The sequence below is a fragment of the Macaca mulatta genome, chromosome 5, assembly GCF_049350105.2.
Source record: "Macaca mulatta isolate MMU2019108-1 chromosome 5, T2T-MMU8v2.0, whole genome shotgun sequence".
NCBI classification, from domain to species: domain Eukaryota; kingdom Metazoa; phylum Chordata; class Mammalia; order Primates; family Cercopithecidae; genus Macaca; species Macaca mulatta.
This window is the reverse complement of record NC_133410.1, coordinates 7,556,273-7,575,809: the sequence shown is the minus strand read 5'-3', so window position 1 is coordinate 7,575,809 and position 19,537 is coordinate 7,556,273. Positions and strand designations below refer to the sequence as shown.

Below are 19,537 nucleotides of genomic sequence, written 5' to 3'. Positions count from 1 at the left end.
CATGGTGGCACACGCCTATAATCCCAGCTACTCAGCAGGCTGAGGCAGGAGGATCTCTTGAACCCGAGGTGGAGGTTGCAGTGAGCCGAGATCGCACCATTGCACCCCAGCCTAAGCAACAAGAGTGAAACTCCGTCTCAAAAAAAAAAAAAAAAAAGTCCAAAACTGAACTCAGCCCCAGCTCATCTCCCAGTGGTGGCCCTGAGCTCTGGATCTCCTGCCCCTATCCCTGTGGAGATTATAGAGAACTCCCCTTCCCTAAACGTGCCCAGCAGCCCCATAGATTCCCTCCCCAGCACTGATTCCACCCCCAACCACTCTTTATTGCTCATCTCCCTCCAAGTCAGTGAGCTCAGTGCGGGAGGGACCATGTCTGTCCTACTCACGCCAGGCGCCATGTACAGAGGGCACCAGCTCATCACAGGAGCAGAGTCAAAGTCAGCCACCTCCAGTGAGAGCTCTGTGTGTGGATGGTGAGGGCTGCTGTTCATTACCTGTGATGGCCGTAACTAAGATCCACACACTGGGTGGCTAAACAAAAATTATTCTCTCACAGTTTTGAAGGCCAGGAGTCTGAGATGAAGTGGTTGGCAGGGTTTGTTCCTCCTGAGGCTGAGGGAAGGACCTGTTCCAGGCCTCTCTCCTTGGCTCGTGGATGGCTGTCTTCTTCACATTGTCTTTCCTCTGTGCGTCTTTCTGTGCCTTAAAGTCCCCCTTTTATAAGGACTCAGGTCTTGTTGAATTAGGACCGACTCTAGTGACTCGATTGAATTACTTCTATAAAGAGCCTCTGTCCAAATGAGGTCACATTCTGAGGTCCTGGGGGCTAGGACTTCAGCATATGAATTTGGGGGACACAATTTCCCCTGTAACAGCAGTGATCAGAGGCGAGCCTTGGCCATTCACACTGCCTGGCCTTTCACCTCGGTGCCCAGCTCCAGGACATAGAGCCTCGGTTTTGTCTTCTGTGAAATGGTCGTGTTAACAGTCACCAGTTCATAACGATTCTAAGGGGCATTTTCAGTTGAGATCGGCTCTCATCATTCTAACTATGGTAGTTGTTTCTGGCGAAGTGCGAAGGGGTCTCACACACGCACTGGTGGGCAGAAAATGCTCATCCATGGAAGTCACCACTTCCCATTAGATTTTTTAAAAATTGAAGAAAGATTTTTAAAATGTTAGTGTATCCAGTTAATTCACCTTTCTAGAGAGCCCCCGGGTTTTGGTTTTGCTCTGCCTATGATACGGTGAAATGGACAGGCCCTCGTTCAATTCACAGATAAGAGAGGCGGCTAAAAAGTCAGGGAAAAAAGCTCCTTTCTGGGTGTGCACATCTGAGCGGGCACAGGCGCACCCCTCAGGGCCAGCGTCTTCTCCAGGGCCCCCTGTTTGGTAAAGATAATGGTGTCCCTTCCCTCCAGGGAACCGTAGCCCTCCAGGGATCAGGACCCCGTGCCCCTTTGGGCTGGCACCCTCTATCTGCAGCAGCGCTGTGGGAATTGCGCTTCCATGAGGCTGGAGCCAGAGCCTTAAGTGCCACGGTGTTACCCACACAATGTGTGGGCTTGATCACGTGGTGGGTGACAGTCCAATGAGCACAACCTGGGAGGGTGGCCAGTGAGGTTGATGCAAGCAGATGATGCTTCTACATACGCCGCATGCAGAGGAAATCAGCTCCTCCCTGGGTGGGGTTTTCAGGATGGTGATCAGGGGAGTTAGTTTCCAACTCAGGCATCTCCGGATCCTACCAGTTTGCGGGGCTGGGCTTCTTCTTGGAACTTTTCTGAAGCAAGAACTCAAAGTGCAGCCAGTACAAGTGATTGCTTTTTCACAGTGTGTACCTGGAAACCCCAAACCCAGGGACCAAGGTGGCAGTGGAATCCCAGTGTGGTGTCTGACTCAGGGTTAGTGTTCGCTCAGCACCTGCGGAGGGACTGAGACGGTCGCCGTCGCCGTGCTCTGGGACTCTGCTCGATGGCAGACACTCCTGGGGCCCTGAGAACACAGAAATGAGCGTGGTCAAATTCCCCCTTTGAGCAGCCCACAGCTTCGTGGAGGAGACAGACAGCAATAATTGTATTGGCACATATTAATGGCAGTCAACTTCATATGGGTTAATCGCGGATTCATCGCTCAGATTTCTCCAGGATCAGTTTGTTGCACCACCACACATGCCAGGGAAATTGTTGCTCTTGTAATCCCAAGACATGTGGCCATGATACCAACCTGAAAACATCTTGGAGCGCGGTTCAGCTGGAGAGGTTCCAGGAGAGACATTCATGGGGGCCGGGGCAGAGGGAGCGGGGGCCGGGAGTGCACTGCTGCTCAGAAGCACTCCAAACCTTGTCCCCAGGGTCACAGTCAAGAAAGTCTGCCCGAGCTTTGAGAGGGGCTTAGAAGCAAGAAACTGCACACAGCAATGTTGAGAAAACATGGTCAGGAGGCTTCATTTTCTACCAAGTTCGGAAACTGGGGGAGAGCAGAGCTTACACGTCCTCATCGTGAGGAGGGGAGGGCAGGCGAGAAGGCAGGGGACGAGGCTGGAGTCCTCCCATCCCTCAGCCCAACCACACCCAGGCACTGGCCATCTCAGCCCTGCCCACCCCATGGGCCAGTTCAGCCAGGACAGGGAAAGTGGCAGCCAAGGCCCAGTAGCAGGTGGGGGCTATGACTGGAGATGTCCCTGGGTGCCCCAAGCCAGTGACTGGAGCAGGGACTCTGGTGTTAAGCTGCTGAGAGTGAGTCCTGCCTCTGGCATTTATGGGCTGTGTGACCTCGGTGAGCCACTCCTAACCTCCTGTGGCCACAGGAGCAGCACCCACCTGCCGGGTCCTTCCTGCATTGGCCCCTGGGCCCGGTTACTGTTGGCACATGGGTTCAGGCCACCTGCTCTGCTGTGAAAGAGAAGCACCCACTCTTACTTGAAGAGGAAGAATAAACCGTCCCTCATAATCACACAGTCTTAAAGTGTGTGGATGGTGCCTTCTGATGGCCCTCTCTCTGATTCTGGCTGTTGTCCTTTGGTTGCAGAGGCCATACGAAATCCACTCGGCCACGCCCATCGATGAAATCCTCAACATGTTCAAGGTGGAGCGTGTCCACTACTCCTCCACGTGGTGCAAGGGGATGGTGGCCCTGCTGAGGAAGGTAAGGGGGCAGCTGCCAGCCTGCCCCACCAGGGAGCTACAGTGAGTGTAGAAACAGCCATATCAGCAAACAAAAGGGTGAGACTACAAATGGCATACCAGGGGTAGAAATGATCAAATCAGCTGCATTCAAATGCCAAATGCCTTGGAATAAGCACTGTTATGGGGGTGCTTGCAGATCAGCACACCTCGGAGGACAGTGGCAACTGTGACAGCTCTTGTCACTCTGCTACGAGCTCCTAATAAATACTTAATGCCTGTGGGGTTTTTTTTTTTTGTTTTTTTTTTTGTTTTTGACGGAGTCTTGCTCTGTCACCCAGGCTGGAGTGCAGTGGTGCGATCTCAGCTCACTGCAAGCTCCACCTTCCATATTTACGCCATTCTCCTGCCTCAGCCTCCTAAGTAGCTGGGTCTACAGGCCCCCACCACCACGCCCGGCTAATTTTTTGGATTTTTAGTAGAGACGGGGTTTCACAATGTTAGCCAGGATGGTCTCGATCTTCTGACTTTGTGATCCACCTGCCTCGGCCTCCCAAAGTGCTGGGATTACAGGCGTGAGCCACCACGCCTGGGGCCTGCATGTGGTTTTTAAAATCTGCTGTACATGGTCTTTTCACTCAATGACCTTTAAGAAATTGGATATCTCGGCCGGGTGTGGTGGCTCAAGCCTATAATACCAGCACTTTGGGAGGCCAAGATGGGTGGATCATCTGAGGTCAGGAGTTCGAGACTAGCCTGACCAACATGGAGAAACCCTGTCTCTACTAAAAATACAAAATTAGTCAGGCGTAGTGGTGCATCCCTGTAATCCCAGCTACTCGGGAGGCTGAGGTGGGACAATCACTTGAACATGGGAGGCGGAGGTTGTGGTGAGCTGAGATCACACCATTGCATTTCAGCCTGGGTAACAAGGGTGAAAGCAGAAAAAAAAAAAAAAAGTAAGAAAGAAAGAAAGAGAAGGAGAGAAAGAGAAAAGAGGAAAGAAGGAAGGAAGGAGGGAGGGAGTGAAGCAGAGAGGGAGGGAAGGAGAGAGGGAGGGAGGGAGGAAGGAAGGAAGGAAGGAAGGAAGGAAGGAAGGAAGGAAGGAAGGAAGGAATCTCCTTGACTTTCTGCAGGAACTGTTGCTATTAGAATAAAGCAGTGGTTCTCAAGGTATGGGCCTAGGACCAGCCAGCATCAACGTCACGTGGGAGCCTATTAGAAATGCACATCCTCAGGCTCCACCCAGACCTGAATCAGATGCCCCGGGTGTGCCCCACTCTCTGTGTCTCCATGAGCTCTCCAGGTGGTTCTGGTGTGCACTCCAGTCCAGCATGGGCAGGAGATCTTGGTGCCCTGCCTTCAAGGCTCCCTTCACATCCTCCATGATGCATGGAGCTGAGTCTTGCATGAGGTTGGCACCCAGTTGTTTTTAAAGCAATGATGACAACAGCAGCCAGCACTGTTGAGGGTCCTGTGTTCTAGGCCGTGTGATTGCTCTTCTCCCTTACCCCTCTCAAGCCCTGTGAGCAGGGGGAGTGTCATTATCCCAGTACCAGAGATGAGAAAGCCAAGGCATAAGAAAGCAAAATCATTCAATCAATGCCACAGAGCTATTAAAAGGCAGAAGTAGGATTTTAATCCAAACCTTCCTAACTCCAGGTCCCAGCTTTTAATCCCTACATGGCTATAATGGCTTGTTGAATTACTGATCAGTTAAATTACTTTAAAGGAAATCCACCACCTAGTTCTTGAGAGCTTGTTTGGAGGCTGTAGCAGGGGAGCACAGCTGCTCATATACCCTTGACCGAAGACCGGTCCTCCTCTGTTGGGGATGGCCGTCCTCTTTGACCGAGTGCACAGCTTTCGGAGGGACACACATGGAGCCATGAGAGAGCAAGGGCACACCTGCGTAGCCAGCCAAATCAGCCAAATCAACCCTGGAAATCAGTGGCGTGGCAGGTGTCACAGCCAGGTCGCCCTCACATCCCATCACTTGGTTCTTATAAGTCAGTGTCTCTTAACCCTGATTGCTTATTAGAACCATGTGGAAGCCTTACGTACCACCAATGCCTGCACCTCCCAGCCCACCCAAGTGGCTCAGAATCTGGCCCTCGGGTCTGGGCATCAGCATGTTTTCAGAACAGCCACCCTGAACAGTGAACTTCCAGATGGCATTGAAGTGGAACCTGCTTAAGTTGGCACCCATTGTTTTGGGACAGTCCCTAAAGAGTGGCAGCCATGATCAGCAGATGCAACCCCTGCTAGCTATCCCTGTGGGCTGTGACTCCAGCCACTCAATGGGCATAGCTGGAAGATTTCTGCAGTGACAGGTGTGTGAGAACTGACAGGGGGCTCTGACTTCCAGCTCCACCTGTGGATGCTGCTGTGCCTCCCCTTTCTAAGTATGTGCCAGGTCCTTACCAGTCCCATTTGGTCTCGTCCTACCATGAGCTGGAAGTGAAGTGGAGGAGTCTCCATTATTTCCCCTGCTTTCGGGGGAGGCAGTGAGGCAAGTAACAGCAGCTCGCCCAAGGTCACAGCTGTTAAATGGCAGTCCCAGGGCCAGGCCTCTGAATTTTCATTCTTGGCCCCTGTGCTTTTTCAATAGATAAGCTGCAGGGTTTTGGCAAGTTGGGAGCCCCGCTGGGATGCCAGGTCATAGTCTTTGGCTGTTCTTATCCTGCGTCACTCCTTATTAGCTGAAACTCAATTAGAAGAGAAGCTAAAAAGTGTCCCCTTGGCTACAAATGAGGTCACTTCATTAGGTCACAGAGGTCACCTCGTAGCTGTCCAGGGACAAATTTTATTACAACTTGGTGCCTCCCGTTACCAAGTTGGAAATCCTAGTATGAGGCAACTAATTCTTTCTATTTGTAATTGGATGCTTCTGCAGACATCAGAGAGGCCGCCTGTTACAGGCTCCAGTCCCAGAAAGGAACGCGGGGGCTGAAAGTCTGGTCCCTGCCCCAACAGCCCCTCACTGGGTGACCTCGCAGAAGCAGCCTGACCTCTCAGTTTCTCCCTGGCTATAAAGAGATGAGTGCAGATGGCGCTTCCAACAACAGTGCCCCACACAGGGCATGACATCAATAGGGCATGAAGAGCAGAGGCCCATTAATTGCCGTGAGACCCCATCCTTCAGAGTCCCTGCTACCCTTGAGGGATGCCCAGTTCACGGAAGCTCATTTGTCCTCTGACTGCAGCTCCTGACCAAGGACCCTGAGAGCCGCCTGTCCAGCCTTCGTGACATTCAGAGCGTGCCCTACTTGGCCGACATGAACTGGGACGCGGTGTTTGAGAAGGCACTGATGCCCGGCTTTGTGCCCAATGTGAGTAGAAGTCCCACCTGATGTCATGCCACCCCTCTGCAGGGTCCGGTCCATGCCTTGGTGCAAAGCAAGACTTTGGCAGCTGGCCAGTGAGCCCTCTGCTGGCCACGGCTAACCTGAGCACCAAGGGCTTATGTCTTGCTGGAATTCGGGGTGAACTTGGACCTGATTTCCAGGGTCCCAGCCGTGCATCTTCCCTCCTTGTGGTAGGTCTTTTGGGGGTGCCAAGCCTTCTCTCTGTCACTGAATCCCACCCCCCTGTGCTCAGGTCCAGGTGTGGGGGTAGCAGGCTGATCTACTCTTCTGCCTCCACGGAGCTGACTGCCCAGTAGAGGAAGACAGGCGATGACCTACCCCGACAGGGCAGTCTGCACTTGTTGCACAAGCTCGGAAGAGGGAGAGGTGCGATGGGAGGGCCACAGGCAGGGACTTCTTTTAGGGAGAGTCGGCAGAGACCTAGAGGTGAAGTGAGGGAACCAGGACTGCAGGGATGGGCACTGAGCCCTCCAGGCAAAGGGATCGCCAAGATCACACTCTTGAAGGCAGCAGAAAGCCTGGGTTTCAAAGAATAGTTTTATAGCATTTAAGGGAATAAACCAGAGGGAAAATAATAGGAAATGGGGCCAGGAGGGAATATATGCCACACCAAAAAGGCTTCCAGAGGCCACGGTCAAGGTTTTAGGTTTTGTCCCCTGGAAACTGGAGTGTTTAAGGCAGGGAGGTGAAAGCAGTGGATTTACATTTTAAAGGAGGATTCTGGCAGGAGCTGCAGGCTCCTGGGTCCTCCAGGAGAGACGCTGAAAGTTTGGACCTGCCTGGAAGCCTCCTGTGGTCCCTTCCTGCTGGGCAGTTGCATTTCTCCTGGAGAGAATTGCAGAGAGCACCTGAGGAATAGTGACAATTGGGGCAGAAATCCTGGGTGACATTCTGGTTCAGCCACCTCTGCCCTCTGTGACGGAGGAGAGCACAGCCCCCCCACCCCCGCTCACCTGTCCTTGCCCTGCCCGGTGGCATGGTGTGAGCAGGAAAGAGATCACAACATGTGCTCATTGTCGTTGCCTGTTCCAGCCCCGTATAATGTGAATGGAGGTGAAGACTCCAGCCTGGAAGGCAAGAGATTTCTTGGGCCCACTAGGCTGGTTCCTGGGGAGCCTCAGACGTTCCCGGCTGGTGTTTCACGTCATATTATTTTAAAGAATTCTGCCACTCCTTTTGGTGCAAAAGTAATGTTTCCCACATCAGTTTCTCCAGGAGTGCCAGGCTTCCAGACCCTTTTCGCAAACCGTGGTAGCAGCACATGCACATTTCTGAACACAGACCCTCCCCACAGCCTGCCCAGTGTTCACCACTGAATCCAACCGAAGCCACGCCTGGCTGACGCTAGTCTGTTCCTGTCCTCTCCCTGTAAGCAGTGGTGTATCCTCACCTGCTTAGCCAGTCCACCTGGTCCAGGGCTGGCCCTGCTCTCCCCTGAGCCCACCTTTCTCCCCACTTCCCTCCCAGGCAGGGCTCTAGACAGGCTATGTAATGGCAGGTCGCACAGTGCTGCGTCCCTGTCTCCCAGGCCTGGCCATGTGCCGTTCCCACTGCCTGGACCTCCTTCTACCCGCCCAGACCTGCCTGGCCTTGGGGACTCTGCCCGGCTGGAAGGCTTCCTTGACCCCGGGGTGGATGTGATGCTGCCTCTGAGTCCAGAAAGCTCCCTGGCTCTGCAGACACCCCTCGGACTGCTGTGGGAAACAGGCCATGGGGACAAAGTGTCCAGAGCAGGCTTAGCATAGAGTGGCTGTTCAGGTAGAGCTCTCCGCTGTTCTCCCAATATAATTGTTTTAGGGTTTCACTTGGCCAACTGGGAGCTCTGTGTGAGCTGTGTGTGCCTGTGTGGGTATGTGTGGAAGTGTGTCTGTGTGTGTGCCTGTGCATCTATGTGTGCCTGTGCATCTGTATGTATCTGTGTGTGCATGCCAGTGCACTTGTGTGTACCCATGTATCTGTGTGTCTGCATGTCTGTATGTCTGTGTGCATGCCTGTGTGTGTGCCTGTATGTCTATGTGTGCCTGTGTATCTGTGTGTGTGTGTATCTATGTGTGCGTGTCTGTGTGTACCTATTATGTCTGTGTGTGTACCTGCTTGTGTGTCTATGTATCTGTATGTCTGTATGTGTCCGTGTGCCTGTGTGTGCGCCTATAGGTCTGTGTGTGCCTGTGCATCTGCGTGTGTGTGTGCCTGTTTTGTTGTGTCTGTGTGCCTATGTGTCTTGTGTGTGTCTGTGGGTCAGCAGGTGTGCCTTGGGGCCAGGAGGGGCAGCTGCGGGGGCAATGGCAATGGCTTCATGCTGGGGACAGGCAGTCTCCATCCCATTTCCCACCCTATTCTGCTAGCCAATGAGAAAGTCAGTGTGGGTGAAAGCGCAGACCTGACTGTCACCATTCTGTGTCCGCCAAGCACCTACACCCACCAGCACTGTCCTCACTGTCACCATTATGTGTCCGCCGAGCACCTACATCCACCAGCACTGTCCTGCACAGGAGCTGAACCCCTGGGAAGAAAACAACCCCAGGGCCAGCTGCCAGGGAGCTTACAGATGACAGTGGGCAGCCCCCACTGTGGATGACCTTTGGGGAGGGATCATTCTTTGGGATGGGGACTGTCCTGTGCCTTGTAGGGTGTTGAGCTGCACCCCAGGACTGTACTCATGAGATGCCAGTAGCATCCCCTCTGTTGTGACCACCAAAAATGTCTCCAGACATTGCCAAGCATCCCCTGCGGATAAAGTTGTCCCCAGTTGACAACCACAGGGCTAGGGTTTTGTGGAGCCATAAGCCAATAAGCCTACAAAGACAGAAAATAAACCATGGGGCAGTGCCCTCGGAAGGAGACCAGCAGGCTCCACTGAGCCGGGAGTAAAAGTTTGGGTCTCTTCTGCCATCTCTGTGACCTCAGGCGGCTGCACCCCAATTCTTCACAGATCAGAGGAGAAACCAGGACCCTCGCCGAGCCTGGGGAGTAGTGTCCGGAGGCTTCCAAAGCCTCAGCTCTGAGCCTGTTCCCCTGGCTGACTTCCTTCTGAACACAGGTTTTGGACAGCCCAGAGAAATATGCCCGCCTTCTCCATGGGCTCTGATCTGCCAAACTCAGGGTGAGACTGACGAAGGGTAGGAATCCCGATGCAGTCCTGCACATCAGGCACAGATTGCCTGATTAACGCTTCCTTGCGTGGCGTCTGAGCCTTCCCCGAGGCTGTGTGCTGGGATGCCCTGGAGGCAGCCAGGGCCAGCCTGTGGCTTTGCCATATTGTGTGCCTGCGCCTGTTGGCAGGTGCCTGCCTTTGCAGCCCCCTGGCCTGCCGCTCCTCCTCAGCCCCTCTCCTGCACACACCCACAGACCGTTGCACACTCACAGTCACACACACACGCACACTCATTCCCATGCACACATGCACACTTGCCCCCACACACAGTCTCACACACATACATACCCTACACACATGCATTCACATATACACTCACCCACACATACCTTCACACACATGCACACTCCCATACAAACACACACACACGCAAGCCCCCCACCACATGCTCACCTACAGGGTCATGAGCCTCAGCCCCACCCACAGGCCCATAGCCTCCCTCTGGCTGTGCTGTCTCCTAGCGGGAACCTTGCACAGGCCGCTTCCTCTTCTGGCAATCCCTTCCTCTCCTTGTCCACAAGGCAGTCTCCTACCCCTCCTTCAAGACAGCACAAAGCAAGGACTGGCCCATTTGCCAGTCTCAGCGGAAGCCTTCTGTCTGTATTAGGCCATTCGTGCATTGCTATAAAGGAATAACTGAGGTTTGGTAATTTATAAAGAAGAGAGGCTTAATTGGCTTACAGTCCTGCAGGCCGTACAGGAAGCATGGTGCCTGCATCTGCTTTGCTTCTGGGGAGGCATCAGGGAGCTTCCAGTCACGGCGGAAGGTGAAGCAGGAGCAGGTGTGTCACGTGGCAGGAGCAGGAACAGCAGTGGGAGTGGGGGGTGCCACACATTCTTAAACTGCCAGATCTCTCACGAGAGCTCCCTCACTATTGTGAGGACAGCACCAAGCCATGAGGGATCCATCCCCGTGAACCAGACACCTCCCACCAGGCCCCACCTCCCAAACCAGGAATTACATCTCAGCATAAGATTTGCAGGGAACATGCAAATTATGTCACCTTCTGAGTGAGAGACAAGCCCAAGCCTGGCCGCCCCTGCAGCATTCCCAGCCAGCGCCACCACCTCCCTGCACAGAGCAGGCCTCAGCCTCTCCCGAAACCCTCTGCACGGGTGTCTAGGGATACATCAGTGGTCAGAACACTCTGTCACAGTGCGCCTGCCATCCTGCTGGGAGCTTCGGAGGGTGGGGGCCCCGGAGTGTTGGCTGGCCTTTGCCTGAGCCAGCCCCCAGAACAATGGGTGACGATCGAAGGCACTAGAAGGCCTAAGTGTGTGCTTGTCATGTGAGTGAACGAATGATGATGGCCAACAGGACTGAGCATGTTCTGTGTACCTGGCATTGTCCTGATAACTCTGTGTGCCTTATCTCGTGTCAGCTTCACACCAGTCCTGGGAAGTGGATCCTGTTAACGGCAATCTCAGCAAGGTTAGGCAACTTGCCCAAGATTTCCCAGTGAGAAATTGACAGAGCTTGAATTCAGATGGTCTACATCCAGAGTCTGCATTTTTATGAATGAATGAATGAGTGGCAGGCAAAACAGGGCAGAGCCTGCATTTTTATGAATGAATGAATGAATGAATGAATGAATGAGAGGCAGGTAAAATAGGTCTGGAGAGACCAGGGCCTGAAATTCAACTTGCTTTTTGGGGGAGGGCAACTTCTGGAGGACAGACGTGTGAAATCAGGGAAGGGGATTATAGTTGAATTCCAGGAGTTGGTGATGATGGACAAAGCCCAGTGCCAGGCAGGGGAAGGGAGAGGCCACTGGCACCGCGAACCCACGAAGGGCCCACAGTAGGTCACAACAGAAAGGATGAGGCCCAGCCTCTAGAACTGGGAAAGCAAGGTGCAAAGGACATAGGACTCCACTCCATCAGCCCACGAATGACACAGTAACAACAACGGTAACATTTATTGGGCACCTACTGTGTGGCAGGGGCCAGGGTAGGAGCTTTTCTTGCATTTTCTCATGTCAGCCTCACAAACTTGCACTAGTGCCCTGATCTCACAGTGTGGAAACTGAGGCCCATAGAGGTTTAGGGAGTTCCTGGGGGTTAGGGAAGCCAGGACTTTCCTCAGTTCTGTCTGCAAAGTCCCTGTCTTCCTCCTGCCCCCAGGTCATGGCAAAGGCACTGACTGCCTAATCAAGTGGATTAGGCAGCATGGCCAAGGCAAGTTCAGCCTTAGGTAGCGAGACCCTTTCTTGTAAATTGGGTTCAAGGCCAGGAATCCTAGGGAGGTGAGGGGACAGCAGAGAAGCAGAGGGAATGGGCAGTTGTGGAAGGGCCACCGTGGTCAAGCAGCCACTGTTCTGGAAGCTTGGCAAACTCTTCTCATCTGATCCCTCAGCAACCTCTGAGCCTGCCATATTTCACAATGATGAGGAAACTGAGGCAGAGAGAGTTTACAAATCTCCCTCAGCGTCACGCAGGTAAAAGGAGAGGACACAGGGCCCAGTGGCAAGGCTGGCTGACCCCAAGGCTGTGCCTCGCCTCTCTCCTTCTTGGCCAAGTCACAGCAGGCCCAGGTCCTAACAGGCCCAGGGACCACCACTGTAGGGAGGACTTGCTTCGTGCCTGGCCCTACTTGAAGTACTTTATAGATATTATATTATTAATTCCCTATATGGGAATGATTGTCACCTGAACTTTACAGATAATGAACTGAGTCCCAAGGAAGTCATGAAACTTACAAGGTCAGGAAGTAGCAGAACTGGGATTTTTCCCTGTGCAGCTCCAGAGCTGCTGTCATAGCCACCGGGCTGCATTGCCCTTGGGGACCGGCACCTGCGGCCATCATCTGGGCTGCAGCTCAGGAATGAAAGTGGCTACCAGGAATCTGGGTCCAAGGCCCAGAAGTCAGGGAGACCTAAATTGCTCCTGACCACAGCGGGAGGAGCCCCTGGCCAGGAGCAGGGCCAGGCCTGAGGGTCAGCTGACTCTATCTAGCTCCCTGGGAGGAGCAGGGAACCAGGGCAGGAAGCTGGGCAGGTTTTGAGCTGAAATTGTATTCTTAAGTTATTTAGAATGATTTTTCTAAAAAAGATAGTCATGACAGGACAATGTGCATAGGATAAAATAATAAGTGAAAAAATCAGATTTGAAAACTGAACTCAACCTAGTATGAAAAACAGGCATAGAAAGGGGCCTAAGGAAATACCTAGATGTTAACAGGAGTGGGGTTGCCCCAGGGGGACCACATGTGTAAACAAATGATGTATACAGTGAGAACGTGTTGCTTTTTATCATCAGAAAACAGAAACAAAGGTCACCCGTGTATCCCATGGGGGTAGTTCATCATTACTTGTTGAATGAATGAATGATTGAATGAATGAAAAGAAAATTCAGTGATGGGTGGAATGCAGACAGACCATGTTTTCTTTTCTACTCCCCTTTAGAAAGGGAGGTTGAATTGTGATCCCACATTTGAGCTTGAAGAAATGATTCTAGAATCCAAGCCACTTCACAAAAAGAAGAAGCGGTTGGCAAAGAACAGATCCAGGGATAGCACGAAGGACAGCTGCCCGCTGGTGAGTGCTTCGCGGGAGAGAAATCCTGTGCTCATAGGGTAATGACTGAGTCAGGCCACCGTTTAGCAAAAAGCGGACGTTTCACTCCTCCCTTCCAATTACCTTATTTTGCCGTAAATAAAATGCTACCATCAAACAAGTAGGGCGAAAGAGTGAAGGAAGGCATTCACGCTCCTGGCATTCCTTGAGTGCTATTCCTACAGCAGGAAGCTTATGTAGCTCTAAGGCACAGGGAGGGACCCAGTGGTCCCGCTGCACCCTTGAGAAAAATGTTGTACTGCAGAGGCCCCCAGGGCTGCACGATGACCTTTGTGGGTCCTGGGCACTTTGCCTCTGTGGGCCTCTGTATTCGTTTCCTGGGGCTGCCACAAGCTGGGTGGCTTATAACAACCCACATGTATTCTCTCACAGTTCTGGAGGCCAGAAGTCCAAACTCAGGGTCTCCACAGAGCCTGGCTCTCTCCAAAGGCTATAGGGGAGGGGTCGTCCTTGGCTCCCCAGGCTTTGAGTGGCGGCCAGCCTCCTTGTCCTTCGCTAGCTCACTGCTGCATGACTCCAGTCTCTCCCTCGATCACCGCATGGCCTTATTCTGTGTCTTCACGTGTCTTCATGTGGCCTTCATATAAGGACCCCAGTCATTGGGCTTAGGACCTACCTAATTCACTGTGACTTCATCTTAACTGGATTACATCTGTAACGGTTCTATTTCCAAATAAGGTCACATTTATAAGTACTTGGGGGTTGGGACTCAGGATACATTTCAGAGGACACAATTCAACACACAACAACCTCTCCTCTATAAAAGTCTATTCAAAGTTGAGCCCCTGGCATGATGGTTGTGAATTTCTGGTTTTCCATGCCCCTCACGTGGTCCTTAAGTGGTCAGGGAAATAAGCTCATGAATTTCAGCCCATATTCCATTCTAACGTGGCTTTTACGTTGGATTTAATGGCTTAACTTGGAGAAAAGCATCTTTGTCCACCAGGCTACCCTTGGACACAGCCGCCCATGCAGTCAGGCCAGCCCCAGACACTTAGCTTGTCTTGTGCTGGTCCCAAGCATCTGAGGTTTCCATCTAGATCAATCTGCCATCCTCTGATGCTCCATCACCGTGTCTCCCTGGAACATGCTTTGTCATTTAGTCACCTCTCTGTGCTCTTTGACAGAATGGACACCTGCAGCAGTGTTTGGAGACTGTCCGGAAGGAATTCATCATATTCAACAGAGAGAAGTAAGTTCTTCATGCTGTACCCTTTGGGCAAAGCCCATCCTAAGTGACCCAGGGTCCCCCTGGCAGAATCACAGTCCCTGTCCCCCAAACCAGCCTTGACGATGAAAGGGAAGGTATTACTGGAGTGAGTCACAGGGCCCTGGTGGGGATGAAGCTCCTGGATTTTGAATTAGACAGGGCTGTGTTCTAATCCTGCCTTGCTGTGTGGCCTGAGCCAGTCTCTGGGAGCTCCCATGAGAGTGGGGAGGCTGCAGCAGCCCTGAGCGGGCACACGGGAACACAGGCGGCAAGGCAGGCTCACTGTGATGAAGAGCAAGAGCCTGGAGTCAAGTTGCCTGGGGCCAAGTCCTGGCTCTGCCACTGCAGAGTGACCTTACCCTGCCTGAGCCTCCTCGTCAGCATCAGCATAGTGTGTCCACTCCTTAACACGTGGGGCTGTGAGAATTAAATGAGGCTGTTGTCCCACAGCACCTGGTATGGAAGGGGTTGTCAACACGGGAAGGTAATGACTTGTTATTAATATTTACTTGGGTAAGGTGGGTGGGCGATGCTGGAACCTTAGCAGCCTGGGATGGCAAAAGAGACACAGGGAGTCTGGGTGGGGCTAGATGGGGTGTGCCCTGGCCGTGGGACTGCCCTCTAAGGGGCTGGTCACAAAGCAGGCAGACACCTCAGGTTGGGTTCCAGCCAGTGAAAATATCTAGGGGATTTGTGGCTGTGGCTGACTTGTCAGAGCTGGGGCCCCAGCAGAGGCAGCCGATGAGCCCCATTTGACCCACACTAAGCGAGGCTTTGGGTTGGTAGAGGCAGATCAGAGATGCTTCCTGCCCTCCAGGAGATTCAAATATTCATTGACTCAAAAATTCATTGACTGCTGGCCCCTTATGCAATCCCCAGTATTCAACCGTTTTGGTTTTCAGCAGATGCTAGCAGCACAGGGGATACGTTGTGAGGCCAAGGGCAGCCCAGGGCAGCCCAGGGCAGTGCATATCACAGCAGACACCTGGCTTAGCCTGGATAGTTGGAAGTTCTCTAGTTGCCGTGCTGAGCTGCGTCCTAAGGGACACGTAGGGGAAGACGTGGCATTCCAGGAGTGGGAACAGTGCACAGAGTAGGAAGATGGCATGGCCGACGCAGGGCCCTGCAGTTGGTTAGGAGGCTTGGATTACCAGAGCCTAGAGAGTTGGGAGAGGTGAGGGCTGGGGCAGGGATGGGTGTTTGGATTCCAGCCATGGGCCAGTGGGCAGGACAGGGCCCCAGTCCCAGTCGACACTGGGGAGACAAAGGAGGCAGCAGCCTTTCACTGACCCTGGGTGGCTACAGCTCTGAAGGCCAGTAGGTGCCCAGATCAGCACAGACACAGACACCAGGCTTGGGCAGCAAGCCTCACCTGCTTAGGGGACCACATGCTGGGGTCTCCTGGCTCCAGCCAACAGCACAGAAAGGGCCTGTGCAGCCACAGCCCATCAGACTTGGGGAAGGTGGGGGCTGACGTCGTGAGTGGTTTTGGAGCTTATCCCAATTTCCCTGCAGTCCTGCCCGCTCTGAGGCTCGTGGCCCTTCCCCCTGACTTACAAACCCGGACCCAGGAACTTCTGCTCAAAGAGCATCAGTGATCCTGGGCTCAGGCAGCCTTCATTCTCTGTCTATGGGCCATGGAGTCCAATGAGAGCAGCTGCTGGCAAATGTGAGCCTGCAAAAAGCTAAGCTGTGCGGAACCCAAGCAGACAGCAATCTCATTTCACCTTTTGCTGGGTGCCAGCACATGCTTCAGTTTGGATTCTTCCTTTTAAAAGGAAATGAGAATGAGACATCCTTCCCTGTGTCATTTAGGAGTTGCGTCTGGCTGCTTTTAGCAGAAACCCCACTGTATAGGAGCTTCAACCAAGTCGATGTTTTCTTTCTCACATGGAAATGTGAATTGATGAGGGAAATGCAGTCGGCCTATGGACACCATTGAGATGTGTCATCGGGAATTGGAAGTGAGAGTGAGGCTGGCATAGTTTACAGGAGTTGGCAAAAAAGAAAGAGGGGAGAAGTCATGTGTTCCTGACAATGGGGAGCCAGGGAGAGCATGGCCATGGGGGAAGCTGTTGGCTGGGGTCTGAGCTGCAATTTCTGCTTCTTCATCCTGTCTTTGCTCACCTATGTGCTTTCTCCATGGCCCTGATGGCTGATAGGCTTCCTGTCACAGCAGGCATATAGGCTTACTGCCATATAAAGATATCCAGGTGAGAGGGCTTGGCCGTGTCCCCCAAGATGCTATATGAGCATCAGCTGACTCCATCTCCACCTCGTCTCGTGGGAAGAGAGCCATGCGCCATCTACGCACAGCCCTCCCTGCTGCAGTTTCTCAGCAGTAAAAAATGCCTATGAGAAGCTGATTCATGATGCATGATTGCCCCAAACCAAGCATTTTTCCTTTAAACAAACAAACAAAAAAAAGTGAGACCTGTTTATCCTCCACTTCTGTCTGGAATCCCATGTTAGAGGCACTTGCTGTGCTGGCACTTGAGTAGCTGGAAAATTAAATCGAGCACCTTCTTCCCCACTTGAGCAGTGTGGTGAGTCGAGGGCTGGTTAGGGGAAGCCAAGCACCAAGCTGGGCTTGTCATCATGCTCCGCCTGGCCCACGTCCCTGGTGCCCAGCAGTTCTGCCTCCTTTCAGTCTCCGCAGACCTGGCCTCAGCCTGACACTGACTGCTCCCGCAGGATGTGCAGGCTCCCTGCATAGTGGGGGCTGCGGAGATAAATCACACATCATGCAGGAGTGCCACAGTACAGGGGGCAATCAGAATTGCCTGGGGGCCTGATAGCGTCTAGAGATGCTGCACCCGGCCATCAGTCTGACACTGACTGCTCCTGCAGAATGTGCAGGGGGTTGCCGGCTCCCTGCATAGTGGGGGCTGCAGAGATAAATCACACATCATGCAGGAGAGCCACTGTCCCAGGGGGGCAGTCGGAATTGCCTGAGGGCCTGTTAGCATCTAGAGATGCTGCACCTGCTGCAGGTTGCATGGTGTCCCTCAAAAGACGTATCGAAGCCCTAAGCCCCACTACTTCAGAATGTGACCTTATTTGGAAATAGGGTGGGTGCAAATGTAAGGAGATGAGGTCAGACTGGAGTAGGGTGGGCACCTAATCCAACATGACTGGCATCTGTCCTGACAAGAGAAGAGATGCAGGCATGGGGAGAAGACCATGGGGAGATTGCAGTGATGCAGCTATGAGCCAATGAGTGCCCAGCATTGGCGGCCGTCCAGAGCTGGGAGGAAGGACTGGAGCGGATTCTCCCTCAGAGCCCTCAGAAGGAGCCAGCCCTGCCCACACCTTGATTTCAGCCTCTAGAAGTCTGGGGAATACATTTCTGTCGTTTAAAGCCACCCAGTTGGTAGTACTTACTTATGGCCACCCTGAGACACTAATACAGACAATACAGCTCCTTAATCCATTCCTTCCCAACCAGAAGCTGAGAGAATAAGCCTGGGGATCTGCATTTTAATATATCCTGCAAGCCATTCTGATGCTTAACAGTTTGGAATCTTCTGCAGGAGACAAGGGTGTCTAAGTGGTGCATCCTCTAGGGGGTTCTGAGTTGAGTCACAAGGACCCTGTCTAAAGCCGCGAACCCTCCCAGCTCCGGCTCCTTTGCCCTCAGGTATTCATCTGCAACTCCTATACTGAATTTATCTTAAAGATACATTCCTGCTATTCATGGTTTTAGCAAAAGTCTACTGGCTGCAGGATGCTCCTGGGGCCTTAACTTCCCTGCACAGCTGACTTCCTCTTGCATAGGCCAAGTATGCTTCCTCAGCTAGAGAAAGCTCTCGGGCAGAGGGACGGTTCCTGCAACTCCCACTGTGGTAAAGACACCATCGTCTGCATGAAGCAGCAAGTGGGAGCTGAGAGGACACGGGCAGGGCGTCCACTGTGTCAGCCCTGCGGGACAAATTCATTGGGTCATTTGACAGCTAAGTCATAATCCTGGAGTGGGCCTCACACAGAAATGCGTCTTCAGGACCCGTGTGCTCAGAATGCGCATAGCCTGCAGCAGGGAGGATTACCAAACAGTGCGGTGTGTGTGCCGTGAGGCAGACACACAGGGGCCACCATGGGGACAGGAGGACGTGCCCTGGGGCTAACCTCTCTGGACCCTTGTTTTTAAACAGAGAACAAAATTAAAATTAGCACTGCCGAATTTTCTGGAAATGCAGCTTATTATTGGCTAATGGTCTCAGCTGGCAAAAGGCCACTGAGCCAGGTGAAGCATCTGCTTCCAGGGCTGGTCAGGGCTTCGAAGGCCTTGGCAGCTGAGACTTCCAGTGGGTTGAAAAATGCACCGGGGAGCCCGTCCTCCTATTCTTGGCCAAAGATCTGAGCAGGCCTGATTTTTCCAAGAGGTCTTTTCAATAGCATTTGACAACATTTTGCAGAATAAGAAGCTCCTGGTGAGGAAGGAACTTAAGGGGCATTTTCTATCTTTGCTATCTCTTGAAGAAACAAAAACATTTAAAATCATATAAAACTACCCTTGGAGTCCTTGAAAATATCACATTTAAAAACTCTAATATTGCATTTGTTACACCAAAGAATACTATTAATACCAATAACAATCATCATTTGTATGTGACTTTATGGTTTTCGATCATGTTCCTTTAATCTAGGGTTTCTTAACCTTGGCATTGACTGTTGACATCAGTTCTTGGTTGTGAGGGCCGTCCTGTGCATTGCAAGATACCTGTAGAATCACTGCCCTCTACCCACTAGATACCAGTAACACCTTCACAGAGTGACAACCAAAAATGTCTCCAGATATTGCCAAATGTTCTCTGGCAGGCACAGTCACCCCCAGTTGAGAGCCAGTGCTTTAGTCCTTACTTATCACATTTCCCTAAAAGAAATATCATTGGTATTCTCAAGGTCTTGCAATATGAAGAACCTGAACTCTAATCTCCCATCTCCTAGTTCCCAGGCTCTTTCTGCTAGCTGTGCTTTCATCCAGTGGTTTGGCAGATACTTACTGAGCATCTCCCTGGGGTCAGGTACAGGGGATACTGTTGGGAGCAAGGCCCCTGCTCTCATGGAGCTCATACCCCGCTGGCATGAGCTTTCAGACGTGCAGG

The 19,537-nt window shown here is 52.5% G+C and overlaps 1 protein-coding gene across 2 annotated transcripts in view; it reads left to right on the top strand.

The window, feature by feature from the left end:
* Positions 1 to 19,537, top strand: part of STK32B (serine/threonine kinase 32B) — a 401,787-nt gene that overhangs the window by 360,427 nt on the left and 21,823 nt on the right. For both annotated transcript variants that reach the window (XM_028848342.2, XM_001094166.5), the window contains 4 exons: positions 3,031 to 3,147; positions 6,332 to 6,457; positions 13,052 to 13,183; positions 14,350 to 14,414. In XM_028848342.2, the coding sequence (XP_028704175.1) occupies positions 3,031 to 3,147; positions 6,332 to 6,457; positions 13,052 to 13,183; positions 14,350 to 14,414 (440 nt within the window). The remainder of the gene's footprint in view (positions 1 to 3,030; positions 3,148 to 6,331; positions 6,458 to 13,051; positions 13,184 to 14,349; positions 14,415 to 19,537) is intronic.